The sequence below is a fragment of the Mauremys mutica genome, chromosome 3, assembly GCF_020497125.1.
Source record: "Mauremys mutica isolate MM-2020 ecotype Southern chromosome 3, ASM2049712v1, whole genome shotgun sequence".
NCBI lineage: Eukaryota > Metazoa > Chordata > Testudines > Geoemydidae > Mauremys > Mauremys mutica.
The window spans coordinates 57,861,401-57,880,387 of NC_059074.1; the positions used below are offsets into that span (position 1 = coordinate 57,861,401).

The 18,987-nt window shown below is 39.3% G+C and overlaps 1 protein-coding gene across 3 annotated transcripts in view; it reads left to right on the forward strand.

The window, feature by feature from the left end:
• RIMS1 (regulating synaptic membrane exocytosis 1) overlaps positions 1 to 18,987 on the forward strand; it is a 348,972-nt gene that overhangs the window by 34,417 nt on the left and 295,568 nt on the right. For all 3 annotated transcript variants that reach the window (XM_045010069.1, XM_045010070.1, XM_045010068.1), the window contains exon 2: positions 9,742 to 10,085. In XM_045010069.1, the coding sequence (XP_044866004.1) occupies positions 9,745 to 10,085 (341 nt within the window). In that variant the 5' untranslated portion in view covers positions 9,742 to 9,744. The remainder of the gene's footprint in view (positions 1 to 9,741; positions 10,086 to 18,987) is intronic.

Genomic DNA, 18,987 nt, shown 5'->3' on the forward strand with positions numbered 1-18,987 from the left:
TCGACGCCAGCCCCGTTACTGTGGACTCAGAAATTCAAATTAGTGTATTTACTGTGGATCCACAAATTCGACTTCATAAGGTCGAATCCACAAATTCGACTTAAGTAGATTCGAAATAGTCTTGTAGTGTAGACAAGGCCTCAGGGTTTTGCCTCTGGGAATGGTAGAACAGTTTTGCAGTTTGATTTTGTGGTTAGTGTCTTTATATCTAGTTGACATCAGTCAGTTAATTTTGTATTTTTAACATCATTTTGTAAGAGTGCAATGAGGCAAACATGATAGGCATATTTTAAAGAAAAATATATTTTAATACCTTTTAAAAGTGTTGTTATTTAGTCATGCATAACTGTTATATGCTGCTGGCTATGGTTTAGGAAGCAGAGGTACTTCTGGAGGTCTGCACGTGATTTTCACTTACTCTTGGAAAAAAGAGCTATTACTTTATGTAATGCCTTTATATGCTGAGAGTCAAACTTTGCCATCACGTATATGAGTGTAAAGCTGAAATAACTCCAGTGAAGTTAATGGAGTTATATCAGCTTTATACTGATATAGCTGTGGGCAGATTTGGCCTCATGAGTGTATTCTAATTTGTGTAATAAGCTTTTATATTATGCTTTTTATCCGTAGTTCTCAGAGCACTTTATAAAGTGTGTTTTACAGATGGAGAAACTGAGGGGAAGTGATTTGCCCAAGCTCTCACCGAAAACCAGTGGTGGAGCCAGGAACTGAACCCAGGTCTTCAGAGTCCTAGGCCATTAGGTCACATTGCTTCTTGCTGACTGGGAATATTCTATTATTATTTTACAGCTGTCTAGAAATGGTTGATGTAGAAAGGAGATGTAAAACAGAGATGTAAAATTCCACTTCTAAAACAATAAGCATTTTTTCCTTACAGGAACTCAGTGTTATTAAACAGAGTTCTCCCGGTACTGTTGATGGAATGTAAGACTCTGGAACTGTACATACAAACATTTATGGAAATAATTTCTTCATCAGAAGCTTGTCTCTGCAGGAGAGAGAGCTTTCTCAAAGACTGGTCCAAGACTTGTGGCATGAGCTAAGACCCTCCACAAACCTTGTCACATTCTGTTCCAAGTGCAAGGGTCACATCTTCTAACTTGCCTTCACCAGTACAAACACACAGCAGCATACACATATAATTAAAAAAGCAACCAAAAACGGCTCAGACAATTTATCCTTGGGAAGGGGCAAAGAGAGAGAGAATGAAGCACAACTGACAGATGCTGATTGCACCACTTACTGCCATTTTGGAAGGGACTCAGCTACCAGTGATAAGAACCTCAATAGAATACAGCAGAGAAAGCACTCTCTGCCAAACTTTAATGGTTCACCTTCTTGAACGATTGATGTTGGAAATACCACATGCCAATTTCTGCAGTTTTTGTGCACATTTATTTTAGGCCTTAACAGATTAAACCTAAGTATTTATGGGCTCACAGTAAAATAAATTTTGAATCTGGCTGGCAGAGATCTGCCTGGGGGAATCAGAAGAGAAAGGAGTTTGGCTCGGAGGCTGGGGGAGAAGGGGCAGGGATTAAAAGACATGAGGTTTAGAATTGTTTGGGAATTCTTTGATTAAACTTTTTTGTCAGAAAACGCTGATTTGTCAAAACCAAAACTTTTTGTGAGAATGTACCGGTTTCAGCTAAACTTTCATTAGGATTGCTCAGGTCCAGGAAGTAATTTTTGGTCAAAATCAGAAAAAGAGAGTAAGATCTATCCCAGGACACTCACTTAGGCTATGAGAGATCCATCCTAGGTTCATACCAGTGACTTGAACGTGGGTCTCCCACATTCTTGACCACTAGGCTATTGGGTATTTTGGCCTGGGTGTGTGTCTCTTTTGGGTTTTTCTGGAAAAATCTTTGATAAGTCTCAGTTTCATTCTGATGCAGAATGGGAAAAATTTTGAAGTCACAAAAAGTATTATGTGATTGGAAAACCATTTCCTGACCAGTTCTAATGGGTTAGACCAAGGGTTGTAGATCTGACTGAAGTGCAGAGGTGTTCTGGTGGTTCATATATGTGTGTTTAAATGGGCAGGGAGGTCTAAGAGGAGAGGGGTAGAGGGTTAGGTGGTGGCTTTACCTATGCACCTGGCCGCTTCATCTCCAGTTTATCCTCCTTCCAATATTTCAAGTTCCCCTGCAATTTCTCTGAGCCAGGGAACTCTGCTAATCTCATTAAAGCCCATAGCTTCTGTGGAAAGCCTATCCCATTGACCCTAACTTACAACTCCTTCCTCTTGATTAAGGGATGCCACAACTCTCCTTCATGAGGCTGTCCCATTCAGACAGGTTTCCCCAGCCACCACTCTCTGTTCTGGTCTAGTGCCCGTCCCTGGGAGCAGACTCTCTCGTGAACTGATGATCCCCTATAATTCTCATCTCCAGGCTGTCTCCCCTCTCTCCTCCTGAGAGTCAGCAGCTAGGTTTTACCATGTTAAGATGGTAACTACCTGATTAACATATGACCCCATTCCCCAGCTAGGCTGCTGCTCCCTTTTAGAGCGGTTTCCTTAAAAGTGCCATGTCATGGAATAAGGGTTGGCTGGCCTCAGGTTCCAGTACCCCTTAAATGAGACAGACCATCCTGCTACAGTGTACCACTTCTAACAAGCTCATGTACCACAGCAAGGCAACCTCTGCTCTATATAATGCACCTGCTTTCTGTTATATAAATTCAGATATGTATTATTGGCTCATGAGTTAAAGGCAGAAAAACAGAGTGAAAACCTTCCATCCCTTGCAATTTTACATGAAATCAACTTAACCTAACTTTCTGGCTCTTATCAATATTTTAAAACTGTGAACAGTGACTTAGACGGCTGAAATGAGAAGTAACAACCAACAATGTAGTATACCACCAGGGACACAAGGAATGTCGGTCGCTGTAAGTAAGATTCTAACTGGTATTTATTACAAAAGCATTATAAAAAGAAAACTGACTCATAAGCTTTGATTAGTTGGAAAAAAACAGTTTATATTTTCAAAATAGACATGGTGGGGCACAGGGGCTGCAATTTTGCCTGGTCCTTATACAACCTTTACAAAGTGGGGAGGCTCCTTAATCCCTCCTCGCTATGCTCCTGTGGAAGGGCCTTGCAGAATCTGGCCTTAAAAGACTACGCATAGGTCATACACTACAGGGCACATGGTGCCTTCTGGGAATTTATGAGGATTATGCTGATAGTTTGCTCTGGATAAGAGGGATAGATTAAAAAGGGAGAAAAAAAGACAATCCACACTAGGCAATGTGATGGGGTCATCACAACTATATTGTCAGTATGGTTTTATAGTTTGCACAAAGTACGTCAATTTGAACTAAAAATAGTCTTGGAACCAATAGAACCAAACCCAGGATCTGAATCTTTCAAAACTTTGGGGAAGTTTAGATCTGATTTTGCAACCCAGGCCCAGCTCTAGTCAGAATTCACATAACAGCAAGTATAACAAAGCCAAGTAAAATAGATCTGTATGCTTAATTTTATAATCTTAAATGGTAAACTGCATAATTGGTGGAGTCAGAATATCCCTCATATCTATGCTGAAGGTCCACTGTATTCTACGTCTAGCATTGCCTAAATTCTGAGGCAAGATCCCTGCCTTTTGCAGCTTTCCATGCCAGCAGCCTGGAGATTCTGCAGCATTTACAGATACATTAAAAATTAGGTTTTTATTGAATGAAATCGGAAAGTAAGTAGAATCACTGCATGTTAATAAGTGTAATCACTCCCCATTGATTTTTTTTGTATTAAATGTAATTGGTTTTTTTTTCTGACATATCACTTCTAATATTCAGTTTGCTGCAGAATTTTGTATTGAAAATGTATAATCTTTATAGAAGTTGTCAGGAGGAAGGAGGTTTTTTGGCACCTGGGTATGGGACAATTGGGGCTTCTGGCACCAAGGAAGGCACTGGGGAGGCAATTTGGGTTTCTGAGATGAGTATTAGTTGGATGTTGAAATGATCAGCTATTAAATAGTTAAGAGTTGACAGTAAAATTAGCATTATCGGCTTTCAAAATTAACACCCTGTGATGAATGAATTATTGTTTCACACTGTCTGCATCCCTGTATTGACTATAGGCTCTTCACATCTTAAAAGTACTGTTTGCAGCCATAAGGGCTAGAAACCCCGGGCATGTTTACACAGCGATTAAACACCTAGGGCTGGCCCATGTCAGCTGACTTGGGCTTCAGGACTGAGTGTCAGTTGGTGCCTGGGTTCTGAAACCCTGAAAAGGGTTAGGTTCCCAGAGGCAGAACCTGGACTTCAGCCCAAGCCCGAACATCTACCCTGTAGTTTTACAGCCCTGCAGTCAGAGCCCCACAAGCCCAAATCAGCTGACACAGGCCAGCTGCAGATGTTTAATTGCTGTGTGGACATATCCACAGTGTCTGATTTTTTTTTCCTTTTGTCCTAAAGTGAATAGTAGGTGAGTATAAAATGCTTTGCTCATATGTGGTGGAGAATTTTGATTTGGTAGCATTTTATACCCACTTTATATAGATTTAAATGATGACACAAAGCAGTGGAAAATTAGACCCAAGTCCTCAGGTCTGGTGAAAATGAGCTCAGCACAGGACTCAAGGGAAGGAAGAGCAATAATGTGGCTTTATGTCTATCAGATCTGTCACAGCTCTGGGGCTGGCATAAAACTGCTTCAGCCTGTTATGTCAGCTTGCAATCAGCCTGAGCATAGCAGCTCACTCCTCCAGCCACGCGCTCTAATTTGAGCTGCAAGAGGCCAGTCACAGAGTAACAGCACTCAAATCCTTAGCTGCCCAGTTAGGCCAGCTTCATGGCTCATTTGCACCTCTGGAGCAGTGGAAAGGGGCTGTAGCAAAGAATGGGATCTGGCCCACAGCCTCTATGTTTTGGAGGTTTTATCAATGAAGGCTTGAGTTCTGGAACACACATCTGCAAGAGAGATTGGATTCTTTGGGTTTTTCCATGGCTGTGGGTTTTGAGAGTACACAGAGCCCTGGGCATAGTTACAGCTGCATATTTTGAGATTTTATTATAGTGGAGCAGTTGGGAAACCATAGCTAAGGTTGCGTTACCAGTTTGATTCAGCGGCAGAATGAATATAGTACGTATAACTGTCACACAGTTTAACATGCTATATACTTTGTAACACTACTTGTTGTTGCCCAAGTGAAATGAAATATTTTTTTATTTAACTTGATTCCAGCAAATGAAGTTTCATAAAGCAAAAAACTGGCCCCAGTCCTGCAATCAGATCCAAGTGGGTGGACTCTTGTGTTGGTTGCTGAGCTCCATTGAAGTCAGTGGGGCTTCATGCAGAAGAAAGGATCTGCTTGCAGGATTAGGGCCTGGACAACTGTCTTCTTGAAGTGGATGGAAGAAGTGGCTCAAAAGAGTTTCAATGTTATTGTGCAGTTATGTTGAGACAGACTTAAATAGATGTGCCTCTGTTTATTAGGATCAATCCTCCAAAACAAAATAGAAGGAAGAAAATCACAGTCCAGAGAATGGAGCCCGATAATTAATAACTCGTGGCCTACCAGTGTAGATACTCCAAGTTTTCTAACAAAGTTTTAAAGACGTTTCTCCTGCATCAAAATGATGCTAGACACTTGCACATCTGATCTAGACAAAACTTGCGTTGACTTCAATCGGAGTTTTGCCTGACTGAGGCTTCCAACATCTGACTCTAAATTTGGGGTAGAAGTTAAATTTCCTTCTAACATCATTTTTACTTCCTCCTGCTCATGGGATAGGAAGTAATAATGGAAATTACAGTAGAATTAAAGAAAGCTTTTTCTCTCTGCTAATATTATCACATGGAAAAGTGTAATCATAACACAGAATTCATAGTTTTGTAAGTGAAAACGCTTATTTATGTTGTATATTGTGGTACATATATTGCATAATATGGATATTTTCAAGTTGGAATTTCATGTTATTTAGTACAGGAATACTTTTCCTACCCATAATGGATCACTTTCAGCAGTGCCCGTAAGAGTAAGTGTGAGGCATATCTTTATGTTTGTGAATGAATGCCAATACACATTCCACATGAGGGCAAGCATGGAGTCCTACTGCCCAAAAAGCATGCTTCCACTAAGCCCATAAAGTTTTCTACCTGAATCTGCAGGGGAATCATTAATCCACTTCTGCTGAATCCAGTGTGTGTCATTATTTTTGTGACATAGCAGTAAAGCACAGGACTGTTGTGCTGTGCTGTGAAAATGCAGTTTTTCCCATTAAATAATTAATATTAATTATAATATATTAATAATTAATATTAACTTTTTGAAAAAGGGTGTCCCTTATAGTCCTGGCTATTTGGCTCTAATAGCTCCATGTGTAGACATGTATGTGCCTGTTGCCTTACACAGGTATATAGAAAAAATTGTCTATGCTTTTCTAGAATGACCTACTGTAATGCTGCATCAGAACTCACTAAACAGAGAAGAAAGAACTGAAAATATTTTGTTAATGATAGGTCAGAATAAAATTATCTACCTTACTTCATTTTCCTGATGCATCACATGGAGGTCCAGAAGCCACATTAGAGCACTGTAATCCTTCATCAGAGTGTGTGTTTGGTTGCCTAACATCTGTGGATTGTTAAGATAAGTTATTACACAGACCTGCTTTAGTTTAGATTGGTTTGGAACACATCCCAGAATATTCAATCAGGATATAATTCCTGCATGCTGCTAGACTGCTTGCTCCACATACTTCTCTAAAAATGTTTTTCAATAAACAGCTTTCTTACTGAAACTGTTATGTCACCTCAATTTTTTTATTTCCTTCTTAAAGAAAAGCTTTTGTCATTTTTCCCTTTGGACTGAATATAGCTCAAGGCAAACATAGCATTTAATAGCTAAGTCCTGAAGAGAATCCTAAACAGAGATGTAGTGTAGCTTCTTTGTGAGTATAATGCAGATTTCCTACATATATAATCTGTGGTGCTTGATGTGTTATGTCCATGCTGTAGTGTTAAAAGACTGGTGTGGGGATATGTTCTATTGTAATTTCACATCTAGTACTTCTCCCTTTTGTATCCTGTATTTATTTCAGTGTCTGCTTCTGCCTTAACTACTACCAATTGTTTAGGTTGAATATTTTTGTCCATAACAAATATTTGCAATAACAAAATAAAAGGAGTTTGGGTAAGTTTGTTAGTAAATTCACAGGAAAAAGCTTATTGCATATTTTTTGATCTTATAGGTACACTTAGGTTGTATATATAAGAAATTGTGAATGATATTGTTGACAGTTACCAGCTTCACATTTTAAAATGTGTATGTTTGAGAATTTGATTATAATTTCCAGCTTATTCTAGTTATCTACAAAATAACTTGTTTTGAATTTTAATTAAAAGAACTCATATCCTTAACAAAACAACATTCAGAACTTGAAAGAATTTTGCAAAAATATTGCATTTTATTTTGAAATTTGCCAGTTTTGGTCTGAAGATATAAGGTAACATGTTAACTAATACTGGATTTAAAGAAACTCCAGTTCTTATCAGCTTTTGCACAACAGCTTTTTAAACCTTTCTGTGAGCTATTGATTTAATAGCTTTTGGCTAATGACTATATACTCCAGAGAGCGAGTGAGTGAGACGTGTGTGTGTGTGTGTGTGTATATATATATATATATATATATATATATATATATATATATAATTTATTTATTACCAGGTCGCTACTGCCTGACTGGTTAGCAATCACATTCAAGTTTATATACACATTTTAAAATGTTTCTTCCTGGTTAATCTAGTCTACATTTTAAACTTATTTTGCATGACCACACGCATATTCAGTTCCTCTGTTTCAAAATCAAAATATCCCAGGTGAAGAAAATAAGACATTATAATATCAAAGGCAGGTTTTTAAAATGTCTACCATTTGTTTTAAAGGAGAAGCTGCCATTCCTATTACCTGTTGAAGATTGTTTCTATTTTTAACACAGTATATGTTTGCACCATTGCTGCAGTAATTGTAACTTTTGATTAGATTCTTTTTTGAAGTATGGTAATTAAAAATATTTTAATATCTTCCTCGAAAGGGAAAAAATAACCTATTTCTGATGTTGGATACAGGCATATTATCGATATAGCTATGGATAAAAAGAGAGTTTGATATTTTTTTCCTGACAGTTTAGTCAACTTGTGTAGAACTTACATACTATTTGTAAGTTCTGATGTATTCTTTATGATCTAAAGTGATAACCCATTTTAGGATCCTTTTAACAAATCTGAATTATGCTTACTGTATAAAATGTCTGAAGATTCTTTTTCTTTGTGCTATATGAAATGCCTTTGTTGCTGGTATGCAAAGAACTTTTCCTCAGTTCTTGGTATTGTCACAGCCAAAAATCTGTTCCGTTCTGCAGTTTTTCCTGAAAAATTATTATTGTTTCTTCAAATCCTTTTTATGTTAAATATTGTGTGGTGTATCTGTACTTTTTACACACAGACAATATATGAAAAATATGTTTCACTTTCTTTTCTGTCTTTTCTTTCTTGTTTCACAACTTCATTTATGCTTCTATTCTAGTTGTTATTAAACTTGCATAACTTTTCTTTTTTGCTTCTATAATTGGTTTCCATAATTTCTTTTCCCTTTTTTCTTTCTGTGTCTGATGAAACTGTCTATCTTCCCTATTCTCCCCTTTTCCACATCAGTCTTCTTTCTTCAAAGTATCCTCTTCTTTCCCTAATTATTGTGGGTTTTTTTTTTAAATTTGCATCACTTTACTTTCCCCATTCATCTCGCATTTTTCTCTTACCATCTTTTCTTACAGTACCTGCCGGCCCTCATTCCCTGTAAAACACTTGTCTATGCCTAGAAATGGGTCTTATTGTGTGTGCTGTGGTTTTCCAGTGCTGCTGGAGGAAGAAGTAACCCATATATGTGCACAGTTTAGTGGTGACCACCAGGGACTGGAACGCTTGGCCCCTTTTTTTAAATGTAACTGAGAGATCTAGCACATGGTCATTTCTCAATGACGCAGATGTTTGATCTTTTATCTTTAGCTAATAAGGAAGATTTTCTGGTTTCTTAAAATACTGTACACAATTTTTCATTTCGTTATTGTACTTAGTTACATATCAGTATATTTCTTTAGGCCTGGAGTTTACAACATTGGTAAGTAGTTGTGTTTGGTGTAGTTGAAAGTATTCACAGTACGTAATTAATTCATTTTGAAAAACTGCCTGAGATTTGACATTGTTATGTGGGAAGAAAATATTAAGGAGAAATTCTGTAACAATACGTATTTCTTTAATAGTTCATAGTAGTGATTGGAAGGGAGAAGTTAACTGGCTTGACTTTTACAAGCCCAAGTTCAAGTTCATTTCAGGTCACGTCACCAGTGAACATTAGTTTGATAATCCCATTCTAATGTTTGTCCGCACTAAAAAAATCTATTAAACACCAACAACCTGCATAACCCCTCCACACACCATTTTGTCGGTCTTTACTCAAAAGAGGCCCAGCACTGAGATAACAGATTAAGATTGAGATATATTGACAGAACATTGTGGAAGCACCTGCCTACAGTATGCTTGGCCCTAGTAGTAGAGTGATTCACACTTTTGTGAGCATACCATGAGCACTGTCATGAGCACAAACTTCATCCAATTAAAAAAATACTATGTATGAACACTTATGAAACAAAGAAATATATTAGAGTTTAGAGGATACTTACACAGATCTTTTTATCTTCAACTAGGTTATGTGGGTATGCAATTTATGTCGAAAGCAACAAGAAATCTTAACAAAGTCTGGAGCATGGTTTTTTGGAAGTGGTCCACAGCCGCCAAGCAGTCAGGATGGAGCACTGAGTGATACAGCTACTGGTGGAAGTTCTGATGCACCTAGAGAAAAGAAAGCAAGGCTTCAGGAGCGTTCCAGATCTCAAACTCCCTTAAGTACAGCAGCTGCCTCATCACAGGAAATCTCTTCTTCCAGTGTGCAGTCTGACAGGAGGAAAGGAGCAGAATTATCACAGCAAGCTATGGGCCTGGAACAAAAGCAAGCTTCATCAAGGTCTAGAAGTGAACCCCCAAGAGAGAGGTAATACTTCCTAATTCGTCTTTACACATCCATAGCTTCTGAACTGCTAGTTAAGCAGTGTTACACAATAATGTATTTCTGGGAGATTACATCTTTCCCTCATTTGCTTTACACACTCAAGATCAGTGGTTAACTATGTTTATTGACCAGGAAAGTGCAAAAATTCACTAAGAAAAGCACTATCTGGAATATGCAGTGAACTCTATGCAAGCGAAGTTTTAAAAAATTGTAAGACAGTTGCACCTTTGACTTACTAGGAATAAATACCATGTTTGCAAAATCAGACTGATGATTGTAAAGGTTCGCTTTGTGTCCACAGAGGGTCTTAAAGCCATTTGGTAATTAAAAGGACCCTTTCGAAGATGTGATACCAAAAACTGACCTGACTCAGAACTGTATTTTTTATAATTAGTAAATCAGTCACTGGTGAAGTATTTAAAAAGAAAAAGACTAGGGATTCTGTCTGATGTGCTCACACTTGCTATGTCTTTCATAGTCTTATCAATCATCAGAAGTTACCTTGTAGTAATTTAAATAACAAGACAATATTAAAAATAGGTTGCTTACACATGTAAGATAAACAAATGTACTTAGAAGTAATTACAGTTTATTTGCATGTGAGAATAAGGCCACTCATAAACAACTTATAGTATTTAACTTAGTAAATTAATGGTGATGGTATTCTTTGGGTATATGTGTACTGTCATGAATCTGCTGAACAGAAACAGGTCAGCTGACAGCAGTGTGATGAATCTGCCGCTGCTCTTTTGGAAGCTGACTAGAAGGTGATAGGGCAACCAGTGGGGAAGCCTTTGTTCGGTGGCAGTGGGGTGCCTGGCTGGAAACCTGCAAGGATTGCAATGGAAGCATCTTTCCCTGGTGGCTGCTCACGGGAGGGTTGCTAAGCTGCTAGCAGTTCTGTATTACAAGGAACGTCTCTTATTTAAATAGAAGATGGCCTGTCCCATACTAAATCAGTACAGGATGCCTTTTATCCCGTATTACAATAGCAGGGGCCTGAACTCAGGGATGCATCTTTCCACTCCCCTTCCGACCCTGGGCCTTCCATGCTACACAGGGAAAGAAGACGGGGACGCACTCAAGGCCGGGGTCAGGAGAGGAGTGGAAAGATGCACCCATGAGTGTTGGCCCCCTGTTGCACAGGGCCCCTTACTGAATCGAGCCCTGGAGTGTGGCCACATTTGGTTTCCCTGCACAGACTCTGTCTGTCAGGGCAAGTGGATGTGGTTGCGTGCCCTGGAGCTGTGCTGAAGGACCAGGGTCAGGAAGGGACTCTATCTGGCAAGGTGGTCAGTACTCTTGGGGTGTAGCCTCCACACTTGCAAAGTCTCTTCCAACGTCCCCAACAGGGCACACAGCACTGCAGCAGGCAAAGACCAGCAACTGCAACCTCCAACTTGGCTCCTGGCTCCCATGCAGAACCTGAACAGGAATTGCAGTGGCTGCTGGCCCAGCACTGAGGCCCTGGGTTCTCTGCAGCATCTAGAGCTGAAGAAAGAGAAACCCTAGGAAGCATGGTGGGGGGGAAGGGACTTCAAGATTGGAGATAATTGAGGTCTGTCCCATATTTTTTAAATATGATTTTGGCAATCCTACCTCAGGGTGACTGAGATGGGGCTTCTGGAAATTGCCTGCATATAGCTGGGTCTACCTTGGTTTAAAAGTATGAGCACTCATAAGCACTCACTGATAAGAACTTGTATATAGCATAAACAGACAAACAACATCCTACCTTGCCTTGTAACATCAAATTCTCCCTAACAATGAACAACAGTCTGCTTCATGGCACTGAAATCAACCCTCTCTCAGCTGAGAGGCATGAATACAGTAACAAAGTACTATATGTTCCCTTTCTATTTTGCTCACTCCTGAGACATCTCTTTTTCTGGCCAGAAGTAAGGTTGTTACATTAATTGCACAATTACAATAGTCACACGTTTGCCCGTTGATTATGTTTTCCCCTTTTGGTGTTTTCAATACCCTTCTAAAATGTCTTATTTCCCAGGAGCATTACACTGAAATGCTGGAATATTCTGATTTTTGTTGGTCTTCTAGACTTTGTAAAAGTACTTATAGCAGTTTTTGAGAGACAGAACTTATAAAAGAATTCTTGAAGTTTGCTTATGTGTGACACACTGTGTGACACACATGCAGTTGTGCTCTCTATTTGAAAAATTGCAGATTCATGGGATAAATAGTATTGGTCATGCGCCTTTGATTCTATCCCCTACACTTTTACCCTGTACCCTGTTTTCATTGGAGCTACTTTTGACATTCCAAAACTGAGTAGCTTCAGACAGCTGCCAAACAAACAAAATAAATTCTGCCAGAGTAATGTTTGTTATTTTCCTCTCCCTTGGAACATCTGGATGACTGGACTTGTAATACTGGGTAAGCCTGGCTTTGTAAGTTGAGGGATAGAAAGAATAATACCAATACAGTTTTTAAACATTAATTTCTGAAATAATTTTGTGGTGAAATATGGTATGTACAGAATGCAAGGTGGTGTATTGTGGTAGAAATGTTTTATTGGCACAGAATTGGGATGTCTGACATGATCCACTCATAGTTTCACAGGAAGTAAATAATGGCAGTCCCAAATGTGTGTTGGCAAAATCTGTATGTAATACCACTTCATAATATCTTACGAATAGCAGAGAGTCTATGGATGGAGACAAACATAGACTTTGGATTCTTTGACCAAATGGCTACAACTGGTGAACAGTAGGAGTTATCTTGTCTGAGATTTAAAAGTAACCCAATGACATTTATGAGCTGAGCCCCGCTGAACTGTGCCACTGCTTGTCAAAAGCACTGACATTAAGTGATAGCAAACAGTTTTACTAGGATGGCCTACCATAGGTCCAGATGCGGATTAGGGGTCTGTGGGGCCCTGGGCCACAGCAAGTGGGGCCCCTCCCCCTCCTTCCACCTGCAGTCCCCCCGCCTGGCACTCCTGCTGGGGAGTGGGGTTGGGGCGCAGGGGCTTGCACTGCTCCCTGGCAGGAGTGCTGGGTGGGCAGACCGTGTCAAGGTGCCGGGGCCCTCAATTGGCCAGCGACCCTGGGCATGGGCCTTGTTGGCATGGTGGCTAATCTGCCACTGCATAGGTCAGTGGGGACTGTCAGTTCTGCCATGCCAACTCTGGTGGCTACAGCTCCTTCTCTAGATGTAGGTAGTATTATATCATTCCTCTATGCATTATGTTATACAAATATATGTATTAAAAATTATCCCTGTTAAAATAGCTCTTTGTTGCTACTTGGCGGCTCTGATTTTACCTATCATTTCTGAAATGCTAGACCCAATCTAACATACTCTACAAATATCTTGAATTTGATGTTCTCAGTGAAGGTCCCAGAGCAGTAGACAGCTAAAGACCTGGCTACTTTTAATGCTTCATGTTATAGTTTTGAACGCTTTGAGCTAAAATGGCTGGTTTCACTGAAGACAGAGAAAATCTGAGAATCCAAAGCATAGCTAATATAATTGTAACAGCAGGTCACTATACCTCTGACTATTTCCTGTTGAATAGTATGTCATACTTCTTAGCACCAGAACCACAATCCTCTTGTCTTTTGGGAGAGACAGTCAACACCTGTTCATTTAATAAGCAACAATTACATTTGAATTATAGTTATAGCTAGACAATGTACTCCAGTGTTTCTCAAACTGGAGATCGCTGCTTGTGTAGAGATCCCACTGCTGCTCCAGGCCAATGGGAGCTGCTGAAAGTGGCACGGGCCGAGGGACTTACTGGCTGCTGCTTCCAGCATCCCCCATTGGCCTGCAGCGGCGAACCATGGCCAGTGGGAGCCGCGATCGGCGGACCTGCGGACGGGGCAGGTAAACAAACCGACCCGACCCGCCAGGGGCTTTCCCTACACAAGCGTCAACCCCAGTTTGAGAAACACTGATGTACACTAAATGAAATGCTCAGATAAAAAAAAATCTTATTCCAGTGTGGATATAGCTATGGGGAGTTGCACTATAATAGAGTGGTAGGAAACTGTGTTACAAAGTCTAAAGGTTTGTTGTGCTGAAAAGGAGTGTCTCAGGCATAACAAAGAACAAGATGTTAATGAAAACCTTGTTTACTGTTACAGCGTTAACAGTTAATTCCTACAGTCTTATTCCTACTGTAACGAGGATCATTTAAAATCTTTTAAACCCTTTATTAAAGTTACAAAAAAGGAAGGATTTGAGCATTTTAAATCTAAAATATTAAGTACAGCTTTCATTTTAACAATATCTCTTATATCCTTACCCTTTAATTGCAGAAAGATTTTATTAGGAAACCCCCTTGTTTGACAGTTTTTGTGTTGTTATTAGAGGTGGTAAAAACTGTCCTTTCTGGGAAACAGAAAAAGGATTAGTTGAGATAGTCTGGAGCTCTTGTTGAAGTCCTGTCCAGTTTCATTTAAGACACAACACACACACAAAAGGGGAAAGAAAATGAATAGCAAGGAGAAATGTTAGCTTCTTTGTTTGGTGCTGACTCTCACTTGCAGTCTCATTGCTGGAGAAACATGGATCTAGCACATGGTCTTATCAGGCACTCTGAGACCCGGCAAACTTGTACCAGTATTGGGTTGTTCAATGCATTGCTTTTAACTGTCACTCTTGTCACAGGCTCTCAGCAGTATTACAAAAGATGGGGTTATCTTGGCCGGTTAAGTCTGATTCTTATTAGAGAAAAGGCAACAGGAGAGAGTTAAGAAAGAAAAGAAATAGGGTGGGGAAGAAACATGACACATGAGGAAGGGGATGAATGGCAGAAACCCAAGTTTCACATCCCAGGTGTCATTCAGGATTAGCTAAAAGTGTTGGAGGTGGTGATGTCATCTGAGTCTCCTCTCTGGCTCAGTCTTTTCAGGATATCTCTCAGGATCAAGACAACAAAAGTCAAAGGGTGTCAAAGTGGTTCCCAGATGAGATGGCAAGGGGTGGGGGAGGGTGGCAGCCATGCTAGTAAACTTTCTCCTTCCAGTCCCTCTGCCCCCTTGCTCCTATTCAGTGACCCTCAGATAAACAATGTCCAAGAATGGGTGGAAGCCTCAGCCTATCAACATTAACTGATGAAAACAGATTTTGGTGATTTCAACTATAAACATTTCCTCCCATTTCTAGAATCTTTTAGCTCATTGTCATATTAAACTCTTGACTTTACCAGGAGCCTTGAAGACCCTCATCATAGTTTTTGACCTAAACAATTCAGTTTGTAGCAGTTTATTATCTTCAACTTTTGCTGACTTTCATAAGCAAAATTTGTGTAATTGCCTGAGTTGGACTTTCTGTTCTCTTGGACAACTTAGAGTTTAGGCCTCTGCACAACATCCTCTCTCCTAAGGGCCAAATGCACTTAGTATTAGGTTGGTTCATAAATGACATTTAGAAAACAAAACCCTTATTTAATTTTAAGCATATGGAGCACTGAGCTATTATTTTAAATTCTGTGTCCCAGATTAAGATTCACAAATCTTATTTAGTTAGGTGTTGCAAAAATTACAGTTAGTCCTTCCAGATGTTAACAAAGCTAAGACCTTACAAATCACTTCATTTATAGATAAACCAAATGCCAAACTGCAGTTATTTTTATGTTCCTAAGGATGTTTAGAAACCAGCTCTTAACACTTTTTTGGCTGTAAGCCCAGAATGAGTAAAGGTGAGTGTGTGTGGGGGGGAACGCCTCACTTTTTTTTCCTGCTTACACATTTTAAGTTGCACATTTATACCAACTATGACAATTCTATGCACAAGTATTTATCCTTGCTTACTTTTTTTAGAATTTATAGAATTTTTAGCCATGTTTATTACTTTTTGATAAAAAGAAGCAGGAAGCTAGCAGGAAGTTAGTGTTCCTGAAACCACTTTTTCTTTTATAGCCATTTGTAACATACAAAGCTGGTAACATTTTGCAGGAATTGTTAGTCCATTACAAATCTTGCCCACTTGTTTCACCACCGTTTGTGAAAACAATATGGCCATGGCGACAATTTAGCTCTTGACCAGAATCTAACCTGCAACACTAGTACTGTGCTCTCTCCCAAAACAAAAAACACAAAAAATCAACACAAAAATGTAAATAACACATTGCCAATAATAAAACAATTAAAAAAAATTGGTGCTGCAACAGCCCTTAGTTCAGGTGGTTTGACACTCAATTCACAGTTCAGGCAGAAGCAGCCTTTAAACTGGCATTTTGTTAACAAGGGGGTAAACCATAATATTTTAGTCTGTTTTGGCAACTTAACCTTGAATGGTTCAAAACACTTCATTTTTAATTTTACTTTTTGTAAAAAGCCTTTACATTAAACAATCAGTTATTACTAATCACAGAAACAACAAACCACGAAGTAAACAAAAAACAAAATCAGAACAATGTATTTGTTGAAAGGTTAAACAAACTAATACGTTTAAAACAAGAAAGTTATCTTTGCTTTGCAAGCTTAACATATTCAAGGATTTTAAATTAAATTTTGTATTAAGTAGATAATAGCAGCAGCATACAACAGAAGTATCCAGATTTTGATATTATTAATCCTTTTGATGCCAATTACACAGTGTAGACTAGGAAAAATGTGTACCTACAATTTTTGGTTTGGAGGGGCAGATGACAAGTCCACAATTTGTGATGGGGGGAGGGAGAAAGAGATATGTGAAGCCCACCCAGGGACACCATATATATGTTAATTTTGATGGAATAAAAGGGCCCAGAAAGTAAAAGTTGTTAATATAATATTGTTACTCACTGTATAACATTAAACAGTCAAGCGGGGTTTGGGATTTTGAATACAGAGATATTGACCTCCTTAGTCCCATGGCAAATACACTAGAAAATTTATTGCAGTGTTTGGAAATGTATTGATGAGGATACACAAATGAAAAAGGAGTGAAAAAGAACTGAAAACAAAGCATAAAGCATTTTGAAATTGAAATTCAATGGTTATGCAAAACAAACAATCAAAACTTAGCAGCATCCCTTTTTCAAAGGGAGGATATTGTTTAGAGTCTCTTATTTCATCAAGTAATTCTTCTCAATGGGGGAGAAAAGGTTAGTTCTGTTGTTAAGTATGAGTTGACCTCTATGGATGGTGATTACTTTTCCTGCTTTTGACAAAATGGACAGACACAAAAGAGAAGGGAGAAGAGGTAGGAGAGTAAAGGTGGGGGTATACAGGCTTTTTGTTTAAGTTCTTATGATACAAGGCGGTCAGTCACAGTTGGTTGCTCTGGGCTGGCAGTTCACCAGCCATAATAGCTGTTGCTCTGGATACTGGCTTGCTTTCCTAGTCCAGGATGTTGTCTCACTCATCTGGTCAGTGATCTTCACTGATTTTTGTCAGATTGGGCAGATCGGGATGGGTAGTCTCATGTCATTTTGCTTGTGTCATGCTGTATTGTTGGTCTCGGGATCGAGAGAGAAAGTGATAAGACAGGAGGAAGATAGTGGGAATGACAGAGTGGCATTTTGTGTGTGTCCAGTTCGTTGTTGGTCCAGTGCTGATGGTCAGGTATCCTCATCAGTGCACTGGGCTAAATGTCCTGATGATCAAGGCTTACCAAAGAATGATAGTCTTTGAAGCAAGGTAGAGACCTGTCAGCCTCTCTCTAGGGAATGCCCCAGGAGTCTGTTCTAACCTTTTGGTCCCCAGTGTCTCTTTTTAGGGGCCTCAAAAAGGGGATGATAGAGGGAGTAGGCCATCCCTTTGTTATTGTGTCCACCAGTTAGATCTAATTTTTAAAATACCACTTTTGGTCCATTAATTTCCAGTTTCATTCTTCATTCTCTGTTCATCACAACCTTATCACGTCCTTGTTACATTTGTAGCCCTTTTTGTTTGAACTAATCCAGTCTTTCAGTCTCCCTTTTGTACCTGTTTCTATCAGCATTAATTGTTACAGGTTATTGTAATGTTTTATGAACTTCACCCACTTTCTACCAACTGAGCTCACAATTGAGTAGGCCATCCAGATCCAAATTATCATAGCAGATCTATTCTTACATGCTTTTAAACATTGATCCAATTAATAAGTGCTCCTTGGAGCTGACAGCAATTCTGTTGTTTACCTCAAATACCTCTGCTTCCAAGAAGGCTTGTGCTGTCTAGTCATACCAGCTTTTAATGTTTTTTGGAAGACCCAACAGCTGGAGCTGTTATCTCAATACACATGCATAGAGAGACAGTAGCAACAGTGGGGTGGAGCTGGGGTTTGAAAGTGGGCCTTGAGATCTCTGAAGAGGACTGTAGAGATGTAGCAGGCTAGGCCACTAGTCCTTGCAAGGGTATCCACTCAGCCATTTAGGGGAGAAGCCCCAGTATCACCTCCTAGCTCTGCCTGTTCCCTGCTCCCACCCCTCCCCATCAAGATTTAAGATGGAGGAGGGGGCAGTGGGAACAGTACTTTCTTTTCTGATGTCTGCTGAACCAACATTCTAAGACATGTTTATCTGCTAAGGGGAGAGATAATTGTCATATGGTAAGCAGTGAGGGAAGATGAGAGGATTATGTTGGAGTTAGTGTCAGGAAGAGGAATGAAGTAGGATGTTGAAGATCATATATAATTGGACTGTAAAGCAGTTGGTGAACATAGTAGGTTCAGAGGAAGGAAAAAGGGGAGAAGTTAGTAAAGATATGAATCATATGGTTATATGTAATTTACACTTTCTAATAAGAGAAAAATACATAGAAAGCAAGGCGGCAGATGGGAATATAATAGGACTAAATTGCTAAAGGTTATGACATTTTAAAATGTTGCCTTTCTTTCAGTGTTTGTGTCTGAGTTATCCTATTAAAACTTGGAAGAAGTCAGTGGGACTACTTGTCAGTAAGTGTTACTAGATGCAAGTAAGGATTATGGAATGAGACATGTGGGTACC